Source organism: Daktulosphaira vitifoliae, unplaced genomic scaffold (assembly GCF_025091365.1).
Source record: "Daktulosphaira vitifoliae isolate Bord-2020 unplaced genomic scaffold, ASM2509136v1 Scaffold_4, whole genome shotgun sequence".
NCBI lineage: Eukaryota > Metazoa > Arthropoda > Insecta > Hemiptera > Phylloxeridae > Daktulosphaira > Daktulosphaira vitifoliae.
Window position 1 is genome coordinate 8,285,286 of NW_026099575.1, and position 23,831 is coordinate 8,309,116.

At 27.2% G+C, this 23,831-nt stretch overlaps 3 protein-coding genes and 1 long non-coding RNA gene across 9 annotated transcripts in view; 2 read left to right on the forward strand and 2 right to left on the reverse strand.

Annotated features, from left to right (window-relative positions):
* LOC126904489 (uncharacterized) overlaps window positions 1-625 on the forward strand; it is a 2,538-nt gene extending 1,913 nt beyond the window's left edge. Inside the window, exon 6 of one of the 2 annotated variants that reach the window (XM_050683569.1) lies at window positions 17-625. In XM_050683569.1, the coding sequence (XP_050539526.1) occupies window positions 17-195 (179 nt within the window). In that variant the 3' untranslated portion in view covers window positions 196-625. The remainder of the gene's footprint in view (window positions 1-16) is intronic. The other variant, XM_050683570.1, reaches the window with a different exon arrangement.
* The window catches only part of LOC126904495 (uncharacterized), a 16,195-nt gene extending 11,904 nt beyond the window's left edge, over window positions 1-4,291 (reverse strand). Inside the window, exon 1 of one of the 2 annotated variants that reach the window (XR_007703762.1) lies at window positions 4,106-4,291. This is a non-coding gene — a long non-coding RNA (uncharacterized LOC126904495). Of the gene's footprint in view, window positions 1-936; window positions 1,540-4,105 lie in introns of those variants that run through there. The other variant, XR_007703761.1, reaches the window with a different exon arrangement.
* LOC126904481 (uncharacterized) overlaps window positions 1-23,831 on the reverse strand; it is a 125,999-nt gene that overhangs the window by 56,429 nt on the left and 45,739 nt on the right. The gene's annotated exons all lie outside the window — the stretch shown is intronic.
* Window positions 2,162-23,831, forward strand: LOC126904480 (zinc finger protein 699). Its single transcript, XM_050683549.1, has 6 exons — window positions 2,162-2,489; window positions 19,725-20,368; window positions 21,035-21,302; window positions 21,485-21,923; window positions 23,359-23,472; window positions 23,530-23,831. The coding sequence occupies exons 2-6, from the start codon at window positions 20,198-20,200 to the stop codon at window positions 23,642-23,644; spliced, it is 1,107 nt and encodes a 368-aa protein (XP_050539506.1). The 5' UTR covers window positions 2,162-2,489; window positions 19,725-20,197; the 3' UTR covers window positions 23,645-23,831.

Genomic DNA, 23,831 nt, shown 5'->3' on the forward strand with positions numbered 1-23,831 from the left:
TTTTATTTTTCAATAGGTTCAGCTAAAAAAGTTAAAAACCATTCAAATAATCCAAATAAATCCACAAATATGGTTAACAGAGATAGTAAAAAATTAAATCAGAAAATGGCCACTGTATTTAAGAAGACAGAAGAACGCATTCCTAGTTTTCTTTCTATCCCATCACCACCCTATAACGAAATATTGAGATGTTGATTTTTCAATAGGCTCAACTAGGCATAAAAACGTTAAAATCCACAAAAAAAAATCCAAGAAACCTATGCGATGTCACACGTGTAGTAATAAAACATTGTATATTTTTGTTACCGAAAACTAAAAGCAAATTGTTTGTACTAAAAAATTGCACGTACGAAGAAGGCTCACAGCTTTCTTGACTTGATAGATATTTTATTTTAGTTATAATTTTGTTACCTATAGGTGTAACATTAATTTTACGCTTTTTAAAAAAGTGTAGATATAATCATAAAAGTTGGCAATAACAAAGTTTTTACTCTTTATGTAGAAAATAAAAATAAGATGAATCAGTAAGATGAAAATACATTATTCTCATTGTGAGTGTCATATGCAACTTAAAAAAGTCATTTGTTTATACACCGCATTTATATAATAATAATAATTTGGATAATTTACTATTTGCTAATTGTTTTTCAAATGTGCATTTTTTTATAAAAACTTTTAATTATTTATTACTTATGGTTTTGTTATTATAAATAAATTATTTAAATATTTGTTAATTTCCTTTTACAAATAATTATTTCTTTAAGATGATAATGTCTAGTATCATAGGTCTATAACTAGACATATTGAGTAATTGCACAAAAAAAAACAGTAATAGTTGAATAAAAAATCATTTATGAAACATGATTTTATTTAGACTTTATTTTATCCAATGATTGTATTTATTATTTACATAATATATTATTTTTTAATACTTACTTATTTTAGATCTTCTTCTTCTTCTTCCTCGCCACTTACTTATTTTAGATAATAATTATGAAAATCAATTTTAAAAAATAAATAACAATTATAAAATAACTTAATTAAAATCAAATAAAACATATCCATTCCCGTTTTGGTATTTTTAAGTAGGTTCTTATTGAAAGGTAATCTGAAAAAATTACTAAATTTCATAAAATAAGTTGAATTAGTGTGTAATGCAGTGGCCTGGACGACACAACGATCGTACCCCCTACTAAAATTAATTAAAAGAAGAAAATTAATTGTACATTCTTAATACTATGTTTTTATTAAAAATGCAAATTTTTAAATAACTAAAATTATTATAATACATTTGTAATGTGTTATATTAAAAACGTATATTATAAACGAGGCGTTCAATCGTGTGCGTCCGGGTACTGTTAAGTTGCAATATTATACAGAGTGATTGACTATGTCTCATTTTTTTATGGATTTTGAACGACTAACGGCGTTGTAACAGTAAAATATTTGTATATTACTATATTGGGTAATTTATTTTTAGAATTAATTACATGTTGTACTCTCGTCGTTATCGTTTGCTATAATAGTATAATCACTATTATTATTATTTTAACTTCTATTTTCTACTGCGAACTTTAAAATAATAGTATGTTTTATTTTATTGTATTTAATTTGACAACTATTTATACCTTGAACTAGCGGTATTATATTTGAAGTCGCACCCCCACCACCAGCACCACGAGCCGTCACTGTTATATATTTAAAATAAGTCAACTAAATAATGAAACAGAATTGTAATTCACTTAAAAGTATACTACAAAAATTATCGTATTTATGTTATTTAATAATACTTTTCGATATTTTAGAAATAAAATATAGTTTCAATTTAGTTAAAATTATTTTTTATCTATTTAACATTTTAAGAGCGCGGATAAAATTTCATAGATTAATAGTATAATAATAACTCGATAAAACATTTATAATTTAAATATCGAGTTGGAAAAAATTTTCCAATTTGCTAAGTAAAATTATTCTAACATTCCCTTAAAACATCAGCAGATGATTTCGTTTCAACGGCCACGTAGCTATAGCAGCGACCTGAGTTCGATGATCACGGTGCACACAAGTGCTGTTGGTTCAACGTATACCGTGTATACCAATAGCGTTAGAGCTGTAAGGTATTTTTAGCTAATATTTTCGTTAATTTATTTTCAATTCGATTCCAATCGATTTGACTCGTGACATGCTATTGACAGTCCAATAGTTTCCAATGGCTTTTAATAGTATTTCGTATTAGGGTCCCATGTTGCGTACTATCACGTTCTACACAATGAATACGACGATAGCGTTGCGGTGGTGTTTTAGTTTAAACTTCTGCAGCAGAGCGCTACAGTCGAGCTGTTCACATGGGACCCTAGTACAGTATATCCTTAATAAAATATCCCCGTGCAGAAACACACACATACACACGGTGCCGTTAAACATCGTTTAGCTTGTCAGCATCCAATTGTTGTACCAAACGCGTATGTAACCGCATGGCATGCGTTATGGTAAATGCATTTTTGGATGCATTTCATTATAAAATAGTTAATTTTTCGTAACTAATTATAGTTACGAACTATTGTTCAACAGTTTATTTTTGTTATTACATTATTGTTATATTTAATAAATAATAGTTTATAATACAAATTGATTGATACTATAAAGAAGGGTTTTTTTTATTAAATCTACAAGAAAAAATCATAGTAAACTTCATCCACCATTGTACAATGAATAAAAGACGACACTAATTAGTGCTCTAATGTTAATGTTTTTGGAGTCGCTCTATTTTGGTCGGATACTATTCAAAATAACGCTTTAACATGGAATATTATTTTATAACTCTAATTATATTTAATTCTGATTTATCATCTTTCTAAAGACAAAAAATAATCAATATGACGAATTAAACATGGCGAAAAAATCTACATGTTTACATAGCGATTTTTAATAAAAAATTCTTGAAAAAAATTAGAGTCCTTCTAAGTTATGTTTTTTTAAACTTTTATAACTTTGTTTAAAATCAGTTTATCGAAAATTGCCCAAGCAATGATGCAGATGATTTTGTCTTAATTTAACATATTGATAATCATTCTATTATCATTCAGTTCTTCAGAATAGTTATCCCAAGACATGTTTTTCGATTTTTTTAAAATTACGCAGTTTTGTGGTGCTTTGAGTGGAATTCGTTGGACACGTGCGACCGTCGGCAGCATCTACTTAAAAAACCGGTTTTGACAAAGCGACTCTTCCTACGCGGCTCGACGTCCCTCTACTCTCTTATTGCGGTGAACAGATATACTCAGTGGCACGGAAGTCAAAAATAGGTAGGACAAAAATTTTTCGAGGATTAACTTTAAAAACTAATAAATAAATTTTAAGCAAGAAAAGATTCATGAATTAAATCATATTAGTTTCCGCAAAAAATATTCATGAAAAATCAAATAGTAATTTTATATTATAAAATTATCTAGTAGACATAGGTGTAACTAGGGAGCTAGAGCACTAAGCTTCTCAGTTGACAAATTAGATCTCTAGAAATTTAGAAAATCGTGTAGAAATAATATATATAGTTATTTTAAAATGTTTTGAGATGAGGGAAAAGTACTTTAAGCCCTTATTGACGTAGTTCATTAATTAAACTTAGTCCAATATCTATTGTTAGTCTAAATTTTTGTTTGAATGGGCATTCAAACAAAACTACAGAAAATAACATTTTATTAATGTAACCAGAAAATATATGTACATTATCATATTGTAATTAGTTTTGTGACGTACCAATGAACAGATCTTCTGATATATTTAATTTAATTTTTGTATGGTCATTATCTTGACCTTTTTCAATAATTTCTAAATTATTATTATTTATAACTTAAATAAAACACATATTAAAATGTTACATTATTGTATCGTTAAATTAATTTGGAAACGTTATAAATATACGTTATATGTAAGTTAATTATATATATAACAGACAATTATTTATAACAATAATAATTATTGTGACATGATTTTAATTATTAAAATTAAAAAGGAATTATTAAAATCATGTCACAGGACACCAGTTATTTATTTAAATTTAAATTTAGTTTTTAAGTTAAAAGATAATAATAGTAAAATAATTTACCGTGAAGTATCAGGTTTATTCTTTTTTTATGAAAGTTGTTTATCTTATGTAGATTGCTATTCATCAATAATTTAATTACTTTAAATTACAACATGTATCAGTTTCAAAGAATATGTAAAATGAAAATGGTTAACTGTCATACAAATATAACAACAATATCTACTAAAATTTGTACAAAAAAGAAATACAACAATAATGTAGTAAAAGTTGCACTAAATAATGTATACCAAAAATTGACTAAACCGACATGAACAGCATACATTTGATAAATTCAATCTACTAATAATACTGAAGAGCAATAAATAAGAAATAGGAATACCCAACCGGGCAGTCTATTTATAATATTAATTTTAGTTTACTGTACACCATTCAGCAATAATCTAAATAATCGTTTTTAGCAGATGAAAAATATTAAAAACGACGACAAATTCATTGATTATTTTTGATTCGATGAATAGATATTTGAGAAAATGAATACTGAAATCAAATCGGTCAGGTAGACAAAAGTAAAGCAAAGCGTAAGTTCATAAACAAACTGGCAAGGTGGTAATGTAAAGCGTTAAAAACGTTTTTAACGCTCTGTTCCTTATAATTATTCTAACTTATTAAAACAACGTTGCCAGTTTACTTGTGAACTTACCGTAAGCAACAATACGCAAATTAGTGAATATTGGATAAGATAGGATGATCTAACTTACAATTTGGCCGCCAAGTTCTCTCGTACAATATATTTACTGTACTATACATTTATAAGTTGGTCTATAAATTTGTTCACTCGGTTATTTGAATTTGTTACTCATACTACCTATATCTATGCATCGAATTAAAAATAATGAATGAATTTGTCGCTTATTTGTTGTTGTTTTAAATTTATTGTTCTAATATATTAGTAATTGGGTATAGCTAATTTTTATCATGTATAAACATTGACTTTTCCACTCGTTTAAATATAAATATGAGAATAAATTCCGAAGTAATGGTCCAAAATTTTTACCGACCTCGTCATTTTCTTTCAAAAGTCATTTCATAATTTATTAAATATTTAAAATATGTTCATTGACTTTTTTTTTCTTTGTTAATCTATACACAATCTGTTCCAAATAGGCGCAATAAGAATATTAGTTAAAATAAAATGTTGGCATTTAAAAAAATAAAGTTGACACCCTTATAAGTTGTAAGGGTTGATTCTAAAAAGGAATTGATAATAGATAATAAAAAATGTATGTAATTATAAAATACCACCCAATTTAATTTTTAATATTACATTTATTTTGAAAGTGGTTTTTGATAAAGCAATTACTTTCTCTCTATATATATGTATATATAATGCCTTTTTAATATAGTAAAATTGATCAGGCTATATATTATTTAAAATTAAAAATATATTATTAATAAGATTCGAAGTACTTATCTATAAGTTGTTAGCTACTTTCTTAGCTAGATAATCTTCTATTTTATAAATCAGTTAAATATGTATATTATCATGAAAAAAAAATAAAGCTGGAACTCTTACAAGGGATAAAATACCGACCTAAAAAGTATTTAACAATTTTTAAAACGAGAAAAAAATACTACTCAACGAAGCCAATAAAAATATTTTCAAAATTATTATTATTTTAGGTAAAATTTAGTGGTTAATGATAAATAAATCAATTATTCTGTAAAACTCTTTCAGTAAAATATTTAAAATATATTTAGTAATATTTGACACAAGTTTATTTAACAATTTTTATACATTGAATAAGTTTACAACTTTGTAAAAAATTAGTAATACTTTAAAGGTTATACTTTACTAATCTTTGTTAATTTTTATATAATTAAAAAGATATATGATATTATTACAAAACCGTATTTAAACAATCCTCTGTAAATTTATGCTGTTTGTACAATGTTGTAGATAATTTATGGGGAGCGAGTAGGGATGAAAACATAGACCTCCATACTAGTATTTTAATTTTAAATCGATTTCATAAAAAAATCTGTTAATGTTTAGCTAAACCTATTAAAATAAAAATTAAAAAATTATATAACAGTTAACAATTTGCTTAAAATGGGTATATATAATTTCTATTTATTAATTATAAAATGAAAAATAAGTTATATCATATGTTAACAGTTTTTATTTTTTATCAATAATATCATTTTTTATAGTAACCATTATAAAAAAGTTCATGCGATATTTTTTATAGAATTAGTTCAAGAATAAAAATTATTTTCATTAAAATATTACTATACTCCATAAATATTTTATGAGTATTTATCGTACAACTTCCAGAATTAGCTTTCTGGATACGTCACTTACTCCAATCAATTACACATTTAATTTATCAACTTTAAAAGTGACAGGTCCACTTTTGCTAATTTCTCAGGGAAGATGAAAAATTGTCAAGAATATGACATTTAAATTATCTGTAGAAATCTGTTATTTTTGAAAATTTCATTTTGCAGTAAATTATGTATTTACAACTTTCTAATATAAAATGATAAAAATAGATTTATTTATTTTCCATAGTTATTGATATACACAGTAAAATAAAAGTTCTAAGCGCAACACATATCTAAATACTTCATAACAAGAAGTTTTAACTTCATCAAGTAATAACACACACAATTGAAGATAATATATAGAACAATATGCTTTTAATGATTTTGTTTGATATGGTGGTAACGCTTTTTAATATTTTTCTACATATTATATTTTTTTTATCATAACACATTGTTTTTTTTTTTATAAAATTCCACTTGTATTTTTTTTTTTTTGTATAATAAGTATAATATAATATTATACAATTTACAATATTGTTTAAGGTCGGTTCACACTATACGGAACGTCAACGTCACGTCTCAGATCGGCAGCGTCACGTCAAAACATCTAATCATGTATTTATATCGTATGGTTCACATACACCTGCCACGTTACGTAATGTCAACATCACGTAAATACTAATTACATTTTTTTTTATGTGCGTTACGGATCTGTACCGTGACTTTGACGTTCCGTATAGTGTGAATCGACCTTTATAACTATTATGACATCGAAACGGAAATTTTATTGTTCTAGAAAAATGTTTATCACTTCTTTATAACATAATTATTATATGTATACAATTGAGCGCAATGACATTACGAATAATTCGATTAGCTAAGGTCAATGCCATGAATTTTTCTTCAAACTCATTTCCTGTAAATACATGTTATAACCGAAAATGTTTGATGGCAGTTTTACTGTACCTGTGACTATCTTGAGGAAAACCCGTCAAAATAACTATTTATAGATTTTCTGTGACATGAAACTAATATATTTATTATTATACAGAATCTTTAGTAAGTAAGGAAACAGGTCAATTGTTATAAACAACGAGAACAATATAAACCTCGTTTCCTAACCTACTAAACATTCTATACATCATAGAATATGATACTACACAATAAGTGTACTTTTACATCGGTCTAATGTGTCTACACAATATTTCTTGAATTCTCGTTATAATAGACTTTATATTTATACCCTGCAATTTTTGACTAAGGAAATTCAGTTAACCAAGTCGAGATTTTACTTTAAACATTCGAAGGTTATAATAATTGTTTCTGTACAGCTTTTAAATTTATATTATATGTATAAAAAATAAATAATTCGATTTGCTCACAAATGGCTTAGTATTGTAGGCAGATATGACGGTTATGTACGGAGTAACTATTATTTTTTTATGTAGTTACATTAAAAGCCAATAGATTAAAAATAGCTAATAGAACTAAAAACGTCAAATTTTTGAGGGATGACTTATTGGACAAAGTAAATTCATATCAATAATATTAATTTTACTTGAGCGAGATTATTTGTTATGGGGTTTTTGACAGGGTTAAAATAAAATAACATAACCTATACCTTACATCCAATTCAATACACCAATTGGATTTTGATAAATTGAGGTAATGAAATACTACAGAGCGAATTTTTGACAATTACTTGATAAACACTTATAGTTACTCGTTTTTTGTTAAATTAATAATTTATTATGTTAAGAAAATTGTTTTTGGTTATTTTTAGTTTCATATATTTCTTGGTTTATCAATTATTAATTTTTTTTTTTTATTTATCCCTTATATCTTATTAGGGTGTAAACTTTATTTTTTTTTAACTGAAACATACATTTTTTACTAGTTATAAAAATAAAAAATGTTTTTATTAATAAAATGAGTGGTTGATAACAACTTTTGAACTAGTACTTCGGATGTTATTAACATTTTAAAATATAGAGTGGAAGAACAGTGCGGCAAAGTAATATGTAATAAATAAAAAAAAAACCAAACTCGCCTTCACTTTATATTTTAAAACAATTATAGCTTTCGAAATAATGGATCACAAGTTATTATTCACCAGTTATTTTCTTAATCAGATATTTTTATTTTATAAAATAGTTAAATACGTATGTTTCCGTTTAAAAAAAAATAAAGTTGACACCGTAATAAGATATAGGGTATGATTTAAATAAATATTTAATAATTAATAAATCAAGAAATATATGAAACTAAAAAATATCTAAAATAATTTTCTTAACGTAATTATTAATTTAAGAAAAATCAAATGGCTAAAATGGCTATCAAGTAATTTCTAAAAGAATTACTCTGTATTTGGTTACATAATTTTATCAGAATCAAAGATTACCCTTCCTTAATATACATATTGGATTACTATAAAATGTTGCAAAAATCGTTTCCATTAAAATATTTACAACTAGTACTTAATTATTATTTTAATAGGACTTTAATAATATACCATTTGACCTAAAATATAGAATTGAAAAAAAAATGTTGACTTTTTTTTAATTTGATTTGTATGAAGGTTAAAATACCTTCGTGAATTATTATTTCAGTTATGTAATTGAAATTCAAAATTTTCAAAACAAATGGTTCAATTGTTGTTATTATATTGAACATTTTTTTCAGAAAACTGAAAATATTTATAAATAAAATTTAAATCTTTTTTTTATTACAATTTTTAAAAGGGGTTTAAACAGTGTACTTACTTCTCCTCCTATATGACTATACAGTTTGATTTAATATAATAGGCATAAATATCTGACAAAAAAAATTGATGTAGACATAACATGAAAAATAATTTAAAGATGAATTGAAGAGTGAATGTGTCAAACGTTCTATGTGCCAAAAAAATATTTGTTCAGAAAACACAAAAAACATAACAAATTAAAAATGNCTATGTGCCAAAAAAATATTTGTTCAGAAAACACAAAAAACATCACAAATTAAAAATTTTCTTATAATTTTGTATAAAAATATATGTTATGCTATATTTACACTATATTAATAGCCTCGTAAATTTCTATTATTTTATTTTGTCATTTCATATTAGTATAAATTAAACATTTGCTAATGACAGTTCCAAGTGCCAAGTATTATAATATTAAAGTTCCAAGTTTCAAATAATGTGATAATATTATCGTTCCAAGTACCAATATTTTATTATAGATAACAGAAAATCATTCTTTATTTTATTAAGACTTCATATATATTTTTATAAAATATGTAAAAAAATCAACACTTTTTTTGAGTATCACAAATTGAAAAATAAATGTACAAACTTAAATAAAAAATACTCTTAATCTAACATGACATTGTCAGTAAATCTCAAAACGTAAAATAAAATTTTTTCTTCATATAAAAATGTAACAAGAAAAGAAAACAGTAGCTTTCTTGAGTATCACAAATTGAAAAATAAATTAATAAACCTAATAATAATTAAACTAATAATAAAAAAAACTCTAGATTAAACATAATTAGAACATAGCAACATCATAATAAATAGCCAAAATTAATTAATTCATGGCGTTATATTTTTATAGAAGTTTCTGTGCTTATCNTCTAGATTAAACATAATTAGAACATAGCAACATCATAATAAATAGCAAAAAAAATTAATTCATGACGTTATATTTTTATAGAAGTTTCTGTGCTTATCAGGTAAAAAAGGAATCATGGCCAACAAATCTTTTTTCTTCTCTGACGACAATGTGGGTTTCGGTATAGGTATAAACGTCTGATTTTTAAGTTGGTCTATAGTAGCATTTCTTTTAAAAACGTTAAAATCTTTCCAAAGTTCTTCATCTGAAAATGTTTTTTTATAATAGATTTTTTTGGGAGTTAGAGATGAAACTTTAATCATCGAACATATGGAAATTGGAAACTTGGTTGCGTTAAGAAAATTGTTAGCAATGTCTTTAAATGAGAAAAAGTTGTTTTCATCCATCGGAATAACTCGAAATGGATTTGTCAACTTCGCTGCTCTAACCAATTCTTGTAAATCAGAAGGAGTGAAATTTTGAAAAACTCTACGTCTCTTTTCGATAATAGCGAAATCACGATCACAAGCCAAGAAAGAGTGTTTATCAAAAATGTTTGTATAATCTCATGAAATATCCTCATATTTATTAAATATAACATCAAAACTACTAACGTTTTATTTTTATTTTGGCCAGCACAATTGTCTGACCATATAATTAGTTTTTTGCGATTTATCATATTTTCGTTTTTGTTAATAACTTGAAAAAGACAAGAAGCGATTTCTGAGCTTCCACGAGAAGCAATACTTTCATCCCACATACACATAAAGGCTGTATTGCTGTCACCGAGATGTATCCCAAAGTTATAACAACTAAGTTGATNCTGTATTGCTGTCACCGAGATGTATTCCAAAGTTATAACAACTAAGTTGACGGCTTTCCTGAATTGTATTATTGCTTTTCCTGGTCGCATACGATTTTCCACTAATTCTTTTTTTAGTCTGATCATTTCTTCTTTTTTTACCACTTCGTAAAATATGTATACTTTCAGTATCCATAATAACACAATTAAACAAATGAAAAAGAAAACTTAACGAACACATTAACACCAGTATTATTTTGAAATATAACGGACTATATCATAATATTGTTATCATCAAACTATTATATTTGCCTAAGGCACTTAGAACGTACAGGTAACAATGGGCATGTCTCGCAGAACAAATACAATCTATGAACGCAATTTTATACAAGTAAAAAATTTAATTGACACTTGAAACACATACAAGATTGTGACCTTTGGTACAAAGAACATAAATCAGAAATAAAACAATTTTTCACTTTTTTGGCACATAGAACGTTTGACACATTCACTCTTCAATTATTTAGCAAAAATATCATTTTTTGTTTAATTTTGGGGGCTGCTTATTTTAGAAGACAAGTCTTTGACAAGAAATGATTTGTTATCGCGACAAATATTTTTTAACTTACAGTACATAATATAAATGATAATTTAATATATGTTTCTAACTGGGAGTATTTCCGGAACATTTTCAAAAGTAAAATTGAAAATGTTAACTTTTGATACAAAACTTGCTATTTTGAATCTATCACCGTAGGTAGATAAAGGGTCAGCTTTAGAAAAAATATACACCTAGAAAAAGGGAAATACCTAAGGTATTTATAAAAAAAAATTTTTTTGATTTATATATTTTTCAAAAGTTATTAATATAGTATTAATTAAAAAAATGTAGACATTTTAAAAATCGTAATTTTTGAGTATTTCTTTTATTTACAGAGGATGAAGGGAAATTTTTTAATTTTTGATGATAATGTCTTCAACTAGATACGATTTGTGATCTTTTACGTACATTGAAAAAAAAAGTGACAGATACACAAAAAAAAAAACACACGGGATGGTAAAATTAATACATTTTCATTTACGCATCGAAGCTAAATACCTGTTTAAAACTTGGGTAAACAATTAAAAACGTTTAAAATATCCCATAGGAGCAATGTAAATTTTAAAACTATTGATGTTTAAACACGTTTAAAACAAACCTTTTTTTAGACTTTCGATTATTAATATGCACAATTACATAATATGTAGTTGTGTACATTAAAAAACTATACATATTTTTTTTATAATTCTATAAATGAATTGCTTATGGCAAAATTTCTGCTTCATTACAATTATCCTGATTTCCGTATGTATTGAATTATCGCCAATAGATTATTTATCCATGTTCGGCAGCTGTAACAATCTAGTAAAACTATTGTCCAAGTTTAAATCCGTTCCGTAAACATCGGTAATGGTTAATCCTCACTCAAGCACTTGAACGAGCCTGTACCCACCGCTAGTAACCCTTTTTGGTTTTTTTTTTCAAAAGCGGCCATACACCCTGTCATGTTCTTCAGGAAACAGTTTAGAATCTTATTATTATACATTTTTTTTATCCTTATTGATGAATTTCGGGTGACAAGTTTAGTACACGAAAAATTTCATTTGTCAGCAGATCAACCTTGAAGTTAACATGTACTTTTTAAAACCCTCAATACTTAGTATTACAAATAGAAAATACAATTTGAATTAGAAGTTTCGAATAAAAACGATTAGTCATTGAATAAATTAAATAGTCCAATGTATTAATAATAAAATTAAAAATAATATAACTCTAAAAAATGTATGCGACAAACGCATTTATGTCAATGATATAATAAATGATTAAATAATATTTTTTTAAATAAATATATAGCATGTTTTATATAGTCGAGATATTTTTAAGATTTTGATAATAAGATGTATTTATTTTAATTTTAAAAACTTTTTTAATTTTAATATTCTTTATTAAAAATAAAACATGTATAGCTAAGGTGTATTTATAAATCTTTTTGTAAATTTATTGAATATTAAAAGATAAATAGACTAAACAAACTAATCGATCTTGTCGAATAAAGAGCATTACGAACAGAAATTGATTCGTTTGTTTTTAAAAGGTGTGGAGTAAAAATATAAAACTTTATGTATAACTAAACTAAAAGTAAATTAAAAAAATATACATTTTATTTATGTAACTTAAAAATTTGTAATTTTTCAATCAATTTAATTCTGATGCATATTATAATACAGAGTGGCCCACCACTCACTGACAACTTAAATAACTTTTGATCCAGTTAATATTTTTAGTTGATTTTTTTTTTAAATAATAGTTATACGTTAGGTCTATAGCTATATCTCAATAATTAATTTTTTTACATTTTATTAAAAATATTAATTATTTTTAAATTTTAAATAAAATGTAAAAAAAAAATCTAAGATAGCTATTTTGTAGAGTAGAATTTAAGAAAAATTTTAGTAAAAAAATATCTTATTAATATTCAGTAGTAAATATTCTGTAGCGTTTTGAAGTTTGTGAAAATTTGAATTTTCATGTACTATTTTACGGTATTAAACATTGAAATACGTATTGAGAAAAGGACAGAAGAAAACGCTATCTTTTCAATATACTTTTGAATGAGAGTGATAAGTAATAATTGCCTTATCTAATTTCTTATCATGGTATTTATGCCAAGTTTGTAATGTATACACACTATCATCATATGTATACACAGTAATCATGAAAAGATAGTGTTTTCTTCTACAGTTTTCTCAATACGTATTTCAATGTTTATAACCGTAAAATAGTACATGAAAATTCAAATTTTTACAAACTTCAAAACGCTACAGAATATTTACTACTGAATATTAATAAGATATTTTTTTACTAAAATTTTTCTTAAATTCTACTCTACAAAATAGCTATCTTAGATTTTTTTTTTACATTTTATTTAAAATTTAAAAATAATTAATATTTTTAATAAAATGTAAAAAAATTAATTATTGAGATATAGCTATAGACCTAACGTCTAACTAATGTTTAAAAAAAAAATCAGCTAAAAATATTGACTGGATCAAAAGTTATTTAAATTGTCAGTGAGTGGTGGGCCACTCTGTATATGAATATAAATTTTTCACATTTTTATTTTAACGAACAGTAAGAGGTTGGCAATAAATCATTATTTTATGCAATTAAAATAGTATCTATCAACTGCAATTTATTCGTTTATAATATAACAATTTATTAACATCAAAACTAATCCATGATAGTGTGGTACATTTCATGTTTAAATCGATAAATTATTGAATTAGTGGTTTAAGTGCCATTTTATTCATTACTAAATTGTCTCTAACAATAAACGGGTATTCGATAATAATAAATACATTTACAATAACCTTCTAAGAATAGCAATACTTTTTAGTAGTTATAAATATCACATAAGAGTTTAATTAAAATACATAATAATACATTTTATGAACTCTAAATATGTATAAAATAAGCATAGGTTCAAAATAGTATTGGCATATAAAATGTAATACGACCAATTGAAAAAAAAAAATTATTCAGCACAGTATGGGTTATTTAGGACAAATATTAGAACACCTGGAAGTTGTAGAATAAGTGAAAAAGTTCTGATGTTACACATCATCCCTAATGTAGTAGTGGGCTAGGCCTTAGCCCTTCAATAACATATTGTTATAGTTGTTTTAGCGAGCTGTACAATATTGCAATGGTGGTATCCAAGTGCTATTAGAGATCCATATTGAAATTAAACAATACGTTGCTCCCCATTTAAAACGTAGTCGACGGCTGAATCAATAAAACGTCGAAACACACTTATTCCTTTTTCGGAAATTTCAAAACAAAACATAAATTATAGGAATTTATTTTGAAAATGACTGACTGATATTTTATTTCCGTATAACGAGAAAATGATTTCCTGGTTATTTTCGCCTTAGTGATTAAAACTATACATTTTCTGGCTAATACAAACAATATTTATAGTTTTCCGATGTAGAGGTGAATTCTGTGCAGCTGCACAGTGATGATAATATCGTACGAGTCGGTCGTATCAAACTTTTATTCAAATGCGATTTGCATTCATCCGACATTTATATTTGTACGCATAAAAAAATCTATTGTCCATTACACCACATTACGAACCCACTTGCTACGCATTCTAGCATCACACCCTAACTCGCAAAAAACCACCTGTACCTTTGTATACAGATTACTCAATTAAAAGCTTGAAAACACATCCACCCTCTAAATTTCTGCATTTTTGTGATAAGAGCACTTGATAAGGATCAGATGATTCATAATAAGTGTTGTTCTTTTTTTTAGATTGATCAGCGTCAAAAAATTAATTAATACGAATAGTAGTAATCGTAATTAATAAATTCAAACAATTTTATTTGTCTTATTCATTAGGTGTAAATTTTACAGTTAAATATTTAATACGAGTATAGCGTTTAATGTAAACTGTTTACTACTCTCTACAGATTTTTTCAGTATAAGATTATATACTAAATATTAAATTATACTATCTGTCGCTGTAAATGTTTTCTGGTAAACTAATTAGCTTAATTTTAATTCGACTAATAAATAATAATAGAATCCAAGATTTAAACATTTAGGGACTAAAATGTTATAGCCTAACGCCATAACTACTACTTGTGTTAACAGCTCAACAAGTCAAATTTTCGAGTACTTAGATTCAGTGAGATGCTGCGCCACGTGCACCACACTACGTCATGGCACGTGTGGCCTTATGTTGAACGGCAAACGGAACAAATAACGTAATTGAGTGTTATGGAGTCAACATACGGTTTTAAAAACACCGAAATAAATCGACCCGGTGCCAAGGAAGGCCCCTAGAACAAAATTTCTGATATACAACTGAGGAGCCGCTCTAATTTTAAAGTCCAATTACGATACCGATAAAGTCATTTAAATTTTATTAATAAATCTTATTAATAAACTATATAAACAACTTTTTAAACAATATTTTGAGATGTATTTATGAAATAAAATAATTTTTTTTTCATAAATACTCCGCTTTAAATTTTGTCCTTTATACATAACAATTAATATCATCAAAATTTATAAATAATTTTTTAGAGAAATAATGGATGTATTGTTTTATAGTTGCAGTTAAACTTCTCTGTTAGAGAATGTCTGCTTTCATAATCAATGTATGATGTGATCAGTGACATAAAGACTTGCTTGAAAAAGAGTACGACCAAGTATTTTTTTTAGTGTAAGAGTTATAGTGTCCATTTATAATATAATATACACACGAGTTACGGGGAAACCGATCGGTTTCATTATGTTATTATATTAAACCGAGCGGTTGTTGTCACCACACAACAAAAATCGGTTCAATGGAAATCTAATTGCGGACATTAAGTCTATTCGCGGGGATGAACCCGGTTATTGTGTGACGGTGGTAACCCTAGTGTGGTATAGCGAGGGGATATGAATACAAGAGATATGCCGATCTATCTATACGTATATGTATAATACACTCAAAAAGGGGGAGTTTTTTCAACATGTTTTATATCAAGTAGGGATTCTGTACGGCGTGTCCACTGATCGACAGGGATTTACACCTACGTGGTTATAGACACGCAATAGCACTTGTCGACTGCGATTATCGTCAAAGAGACGCGTCTGGCCCAAGCAGAATCGAGAGGATTTCATTAATTTGTCAATGAAACAGTACTCGCATGCAGACGATGACTGGCTGGGATGCTACATGGTCCTTTGCCCCAATATATATATTTGTCCCCCAGCATAAATGCGCCCTAATTAATTTACATAAAATTATTGTGAATAAGAAAATAGACATTGTCTAATAGAATTGTAGATCTATCATTGTAAACTAACAGTTATCATCATATTTTTTGTTATATATCCCTAAAATTATGGAGCATTCTGTGACTTTGTTGATAGTTTCATGTCTCTGCTCATATGTATAGCATTACTATCCGGTTAAAATAAATTGAATAGATGCATTAATAATAAATACATTAAGTTGTACACAAATATTACAACTAAATTTTTTAATTATCAATTTTTAAGGCATGTCACGTGACTCTTTATTTACTTCTTTTGGTTAAATTAAATCCCATTGGTAATTATTACCTATTTAAGTGTCGAAAGAGGAAGATGATGGGTTAAAAATCCTAATGGCATAAGCCGCTTTTCAAAATAAAATGATACCTGCCTTTGGTAGATAAATATTTATCAGTATAATTTAGTTATCTAAACTAAAGTTTGTTTTTTTTACGTTAGATTTCGTTACGTTATCATATGATTAATAGACAATAATATATATAAATAAGACTATACTTTATACACAACGTAAATAAAATAACTAAATACATAGGTAGACACTATATCACTTATTATGGTATAATACACCCAGAGAAAAATCTCGATCTATATAATAAATTCATTGTTCAATTTGATAAATATATCATTACTATTGAATATATTATATATTTATCAATATGATAATTTTTTTTCTTGTCTTGAACAATAATTATTTATAAGAATAGTTATTTTGTTTGTATTAATAAAACATTATCATAAACCCTTGATAAAATTTCTCTATCAAAATTGATCGAGGTTTGTCTTTGGGTGTATCAATCAATATAGCTACAACATAACATCTCTCTTACAAGAACATTAATAACTTTATTATTGATGTTATAAACTATTTGGTATAAGCCTAGAAATAAACAAACTATACTTTTTTCTTCTCTTATCCATATACCGTACAAAACCGACCTATCTCCCCCAATTAACTCTTCTGTTTTTTAGAATTCTGTTAATAACAGTTTTCGCAGATATACATTGACAAAAACTTAAAATCAAATTAGAATGTTTAATAGCTTAAATGTTTAATAGATTGTATGTTTTGAGTTAATTCTTTTGTCAATGACTGTCGGGGGATGCAATGGCAACTATCTCCTAGCCCCTCCAACGGGCGTCACTACTACTACCTACTTACGGAAACTGTCGATTAGTATCGAACGCGATTATCACAACCGACACCGATACACTAACACCAGTCTACAAATTAATTACTGTCAATATAATATAAACATAAATGTTTGAAATTAATCATAGACGTATAAATTAATAGACTAGGAACAAGTGCTAATTGTGAAATTGACATGACTTTATATAAAAGAGGATTTACCAAAGATGTTTTAGTAGATAATAACAGTCGTATAATATAACTGTACTATTACAGTTAAAATAATTTTATATGGGTTTTGTTATTTTTATTACATATTACATATAACGCACTGTTCTTCCGCTCAATATTTTAAAATGTTAATAACTCCCGAAGTACTTGTTCAAATGTATGTTGCCTAAAAAAATAAAGTTATTACCCTTATTTAAAATTATTAAATATTTATTAACGATTCATCAATTATATAATTAATAATAAGAAGCACAACGTGTGATGATGTAAAACTAATAAATACCAAAAAGTATTTTCTTAACATAATTTTATTTTAAAAGAAATCAAGTGACTAATTAAAAAAAATCACTCCACTGTGTAGTAATATAGTTATTTACGTTATATAAGTTAAGCTTAATACTCGAATTTCGTTTTTTAACACGCTTATATTAGTTTCACCTGTATGTATGTATGTATGTATGTATGTAACTCTCCAACGCCACGCGTTATCGCATATTCCGTCGTCTAGAGTAGACTGTCATAACGCATTCACCCCTCCCCACGCCTCGCTCACCACACGACGGCACACTATTCCTATAAAAATTTATTTTTAGTTATCGTACCCCTACACGCGTTCTTGTCATCAATATTATATATATATATAAACAAATTTTTATTTTGACTGACCAATACCGCCCGCGTCTAATGCGCCTTACGTATATATATTTATATATTCCTACCACCGTTTATACCTCAGGTATAACGTTAGTCCGACCCGCCCGCCCATAAAATACGGTTATACCAAGTGCATGATACGTTTACGTATTTAAGTCGCTTTACTTGTATATATATACAGAGTGTTCAGTAAGTTAGGAAACAGTTAAATTGTTACAAACGATGAGTACAATAGAAATTCGTTTCCTTATTTACTGAACACTCTGTATATATATATTCTAATTACTATTAAAATTTATTTATTTACACGCTTTATTTTAATTAAGAGATATAAAGTATTCATTCCGATTTCGAGGGATGTTTTCCGTATTGTCATTTTTCGTCACTACCTCCATGTTCCGGGAGTGGGAAATTTGCGCGCCTGCTGCTTTCCTTGGATGTGGTAGCCGTTTCTCAGACTCCCTCCCCGGAATCGAACCCTGATTTCCCGTTACCCGTAACAACCATGATATTGATAGTAACTACTATCATAACATGAAACTAAAAAGTAAAAAATAAATATAGTTTAAAAAACTAAAAAAACACGCTTTTAAAGTACATCGAACTAAAAAGTTAAAAATAATTTTTAAAATAATTATGAACAAAAAATACTAGTATTATTGTGATAAAAGCGTCGGGCGCTCAATATACGAAAAATATGGCACAAAGCACCCACGCTTTTATCACAATAATACTAGTATTTTTTGTTCATAATTATTTTAAAAATTATTTTTAACTTTTTAGTTCGATGTGCTTTAAAAGCGTGTTTTTTTAGTTTTTTTAAACTATATTTATTGCATGTAGTGTGCGGGCATAGCAGGTACTATTCGTAGAAATGCATTTTTATCTACTACTGTTGGTGTAAAACGGTAGAAAAATCTAAATAGTTTATTTAGATATAATTTTATTTAAAATAGTGCATTAGGTGTTTGCACAAGAAGTTTTAAATTTTTGTTTTTCAGTTGTATAAATGTCTACTTATTTAAAGTTAGTAATTTGGAAAAATAACTGTATTAATCATTATGTTTTAGTAGTCATGTTAATAGTGTAATCGTATGTTCTATAAGAGACTTTAAGAACCGAACTGGAGAAGGCAAACGGTCTAGGGCTCAATAAAATCTTAATGAAATATATATGAATTTTTTTATGACTTAGTATTTTTCTGCACCCCGCTGTCCAACGAGGGTTGACGAATCACAGTTCAATTAAAAACCACCACTTTACCACTTCCCTTCGCTCGACCATTATAATGTAATAGTACATCATATGAAATGTATATTTCTATACATAAACACAGTGTAAAAAGTTTGGGGATGTTGGGCGGTTGAGCTATCAGCTGTGGCGGCGACACATCCCCGCCGTCCATTGCAAGGTGGTACACGAGGGCTTTTGTTATAACTATCGCTCCACCCTCAACGCAACCAGAGAAAACCAAAAGCCCGCGCCCCCAACAGAACAGGTTGCACTTGCACACCGGCCGAACCAGCGAGCAGGTCTTTAACGCATGTCTCCTTTGCAGTGCATCTCCATGGAATCAGCAAACGGAACTCAAAAATGCATTGCCGGCTCATACTTACCAACGAGTTGTGCAACTCCTGCTATTGATGTTGCTGTCATGTTAGGCCACTTGGAAAATAATATGAAGTATGACGCTTCGAAGATATCACGGAAAAAGGTAAGCGAAAAATTGCGCTACTGGCTTTTACACTCTGTGAACGTGTGTAATTTTATAATAGAGGACACTTTCGGATTTATACTGTTTCCTTTAAGTTCAAGTATGATAATATTGATTTAATTTGAATTTTAAAATAAGTGAAATTTTTTGTCCTATAAAAATTAACTGGTAATTATTTATTTTTGTTTACAACTATTTAAGTATGAATTCATGTTAGAGTGTACTTGTTCATTTTTGACACGACGGTGACAAATATTTTCAGCAAACATTATAGAAATTATTTATTTTTATAACATTCATAAGCTAAAAATAAACGGTATTTTTATTTTTAATCAATTTTAAAATGAAAAATAGATTGTTAAGAATAGTGCTTCGAGTGGTCATATAGGTTTTTTTACATTTATGCTGTAGCATAAATTAAAGTGGCATTTAGTGGGGAGCACAATGGCACACCCCCTCGCCGTTAGCAATGTTATGCTGTTATAAAAATGTTTGTTGACCTTTTTTTTTTCTGACTCATAATTTGAGCCAAAAAATTTTCATGGCAGGTTATAAATTAAAATTTATTTTCATGTCCCTTCTTTCCTAAATATGCCTCTTTATTCGTGTATCAACTTTAGATAACAAAAATAGTTTTTTGGTTTACATGTTATTACTATTTTTTAGATAGTATTGTCGATGGATAAATTAGGACGACTTGTCTGCGTAGAAGGTAATAATTGTCCAGTAGTTGGTTGTAGTTGTTGGATATTGTTGGTGCCTTTGGCAGAAGACTGTCATGCTTACAACTGTACGATAACCTTATTAGCCGCCGGCACAATTGCTATGCACATGACTTCTGCTACTATACCTGGAGACTCCCTCAGGATGTGGTTTCCGCCTGACCTACAGTTGATGCTGCACGTGCCTTTTCTCACGCCTATCAATATTAAGGGTAATTATTTAAAGTCTATTTTTTTTTTTTAAATCAACGTAGATGAAATTTTGCTATATTTTCAATAATTCTTAATTGAAAAAGCATAATTTTTATTGTTAACATATTTAGAGGATTTAACTTATCAAAAAATGTAGTCTTTAAATGTTATTTTTTATCTAATTAAAATATTCGTTTTACAGATGAGAGAAAATATGTTTGTCACAAATGTGATTATACTTGCGAAACACCGAATCCCTTGAAAATCCATTTGGCATTGGACTGTGACAAACTACCTTGTACCAAACTATGGTCTAGATTAATTCAAGAATCAGACCGCATCATGGACTCTTCGTTTAGGTTCAGTCTAACGCCAGAGTCCTGCAAAACGTCCGAATCAGCATTTCGACCATATTCTCCTTCATCATCAGTCAGTTTAGAGCCGACAACTTCACCGTCATACGATGAAAAAACTATCATTATGGTACCAGAAGAAAAGAATCATGGGGCAGCTATGTTCGATCGCCGGTGTGCCGAAATGGAGACCATTGTTAGCAATTTAGGTCACTCCGAACAGGGACACCTGTGTATTTACTGTGGAAAAGTGTACTCAAGGAAGTACGGACTTAAAATTCACATCAGGTAAATAAAACAATTTTAACAGACTATGTTCTTAAAATTATTGACAAATTAGTTTAATTAGTCTGGCATCAGTAAATATTAATTATTTCTTTAAAAGTGAAACTATTGGACCTTCCAATACAAGGGGATGTAGTGATGTATTTAAGGATAGACTAAATAGGATGAAGATGGGATAGCTTTTTTTTTGATAACATGATTACAAAACGTAATTTAAGAGTTAATGAGTAAAATTATTTTTACATTTTATGACAAATAAGGGTTTTTTGTGCAATTCTGAAAATTGAAAATATTCTCATTTGCATAGAAAATACTGTTAATACAATTGAAACATATTATATAATCATGTTAAAAATGATTTATTTTTGACTGTACGGGTAGTATTACGATAATATAAATTCATATGTGTGTTTTGATATAATTTTTACATTAAAATTATTTATTAATTATTAAATTTACAATAAAATTTAGGTATGCTAAGAAAATTTATCAAATTTTTCACTTAAGTATTCTAAAAGTATTACTTAATTCATTAGAACACGTTTTTTTTTACAAAGTTTTACAATCCTCTTTGTTATCTTACATCATAGCTGGGGAAAGATAACTCATGTTTTGCTCTATTGAAAATGTAAGACTGTTGAAAAAATTTGTAGTGTTAAGCTAGATATTGAAGTATTCTCATGCATATTTCAGAATTTAAATCCATTTTCAGAAGTCGGGAAAAATCATAGAAGTCTTACTCTACTTATTTAAAAGTATAAAATTTTTATTATTTATGAGAAAATGAACATTTTATATTCTAGTAGAAGAGTTAAAGATAAATATTGTTGGTTACGAAATGATATAGGGGACAGAATAATTTAGCACAGGGACATCAAAAAGGTAAATACGCCACTGGAGTGGTGTACTTAGGTCAAAAGTAAATTTTTTAACACTTAAAGGTTTTATATTTTAAGTAAATAAATTACTGTTACATTTTAAGCGAATAAATCGATGCCTAGTTTGTTACTAGTACTGAATCGAAGATTCATTTGATCATTTTAAATGTATAACTCAAATTGATCCAATTTTAAAACATACTTAAGAAAATGTGGTATTAAAAATATCACCCATCAGTAAAAATAGAAAAAATCCTATTTTACGACTTAGTATTTTTTTTTAAATTTTACTTGCTGATTGGCGATATGTGGCCTTAATATTTTTTGAAATTAGCATACATATTTTTTATGGGGAGTGACTGAGAATTTAAAACATTACTCCATAAAATGCGGCAATTTTTTTAGAGGTAAATATATGAATATACCACTGGGCAGAGTAAAGACTTGAATTATTTTAAAATATTTACTATAGATTAATTGATATTGAGAATATTTATTCAACATTATATTAATGATATTATTTTATAATTGAAATGAAAATCTACTTTTTTCTTTTATAGAACACATACAGGCTTTAAACCATTAAAATGCAAATACTGCTTTCGACCATTTGGTGATCCTAGTAACCTAAACAAACATGTTAGATTGCATGCCGAAGGAGATACACCTTACAGGTATAAGGATGAATTTTATCTTTTAATATTTTAATAATATTATTATAACATTCTTAGATGCGATTGTTGTGGTAAAATCTTGGTGCGTAAAAGGGACTTTGACAGACATATGAAGTCTAGACATGCACGGCTGGTACCAAAAGGTTTGTTTAAAATGCATGTTCCAGTATAATTGGTACAACATAGAAAGTCAATAAGATTTTTTAATTTAAAATTATTGTTATTGGAATTGTGATAACTTTCTAGTCCTCGTGAAACTATAAAATAATGTAACTCGAGTCTTTGTAACTATAAAATAATAAATTTTAGATCAATTGAATAATAATTTAATTTTGGATGAATTTAATTTAGATGTTAAG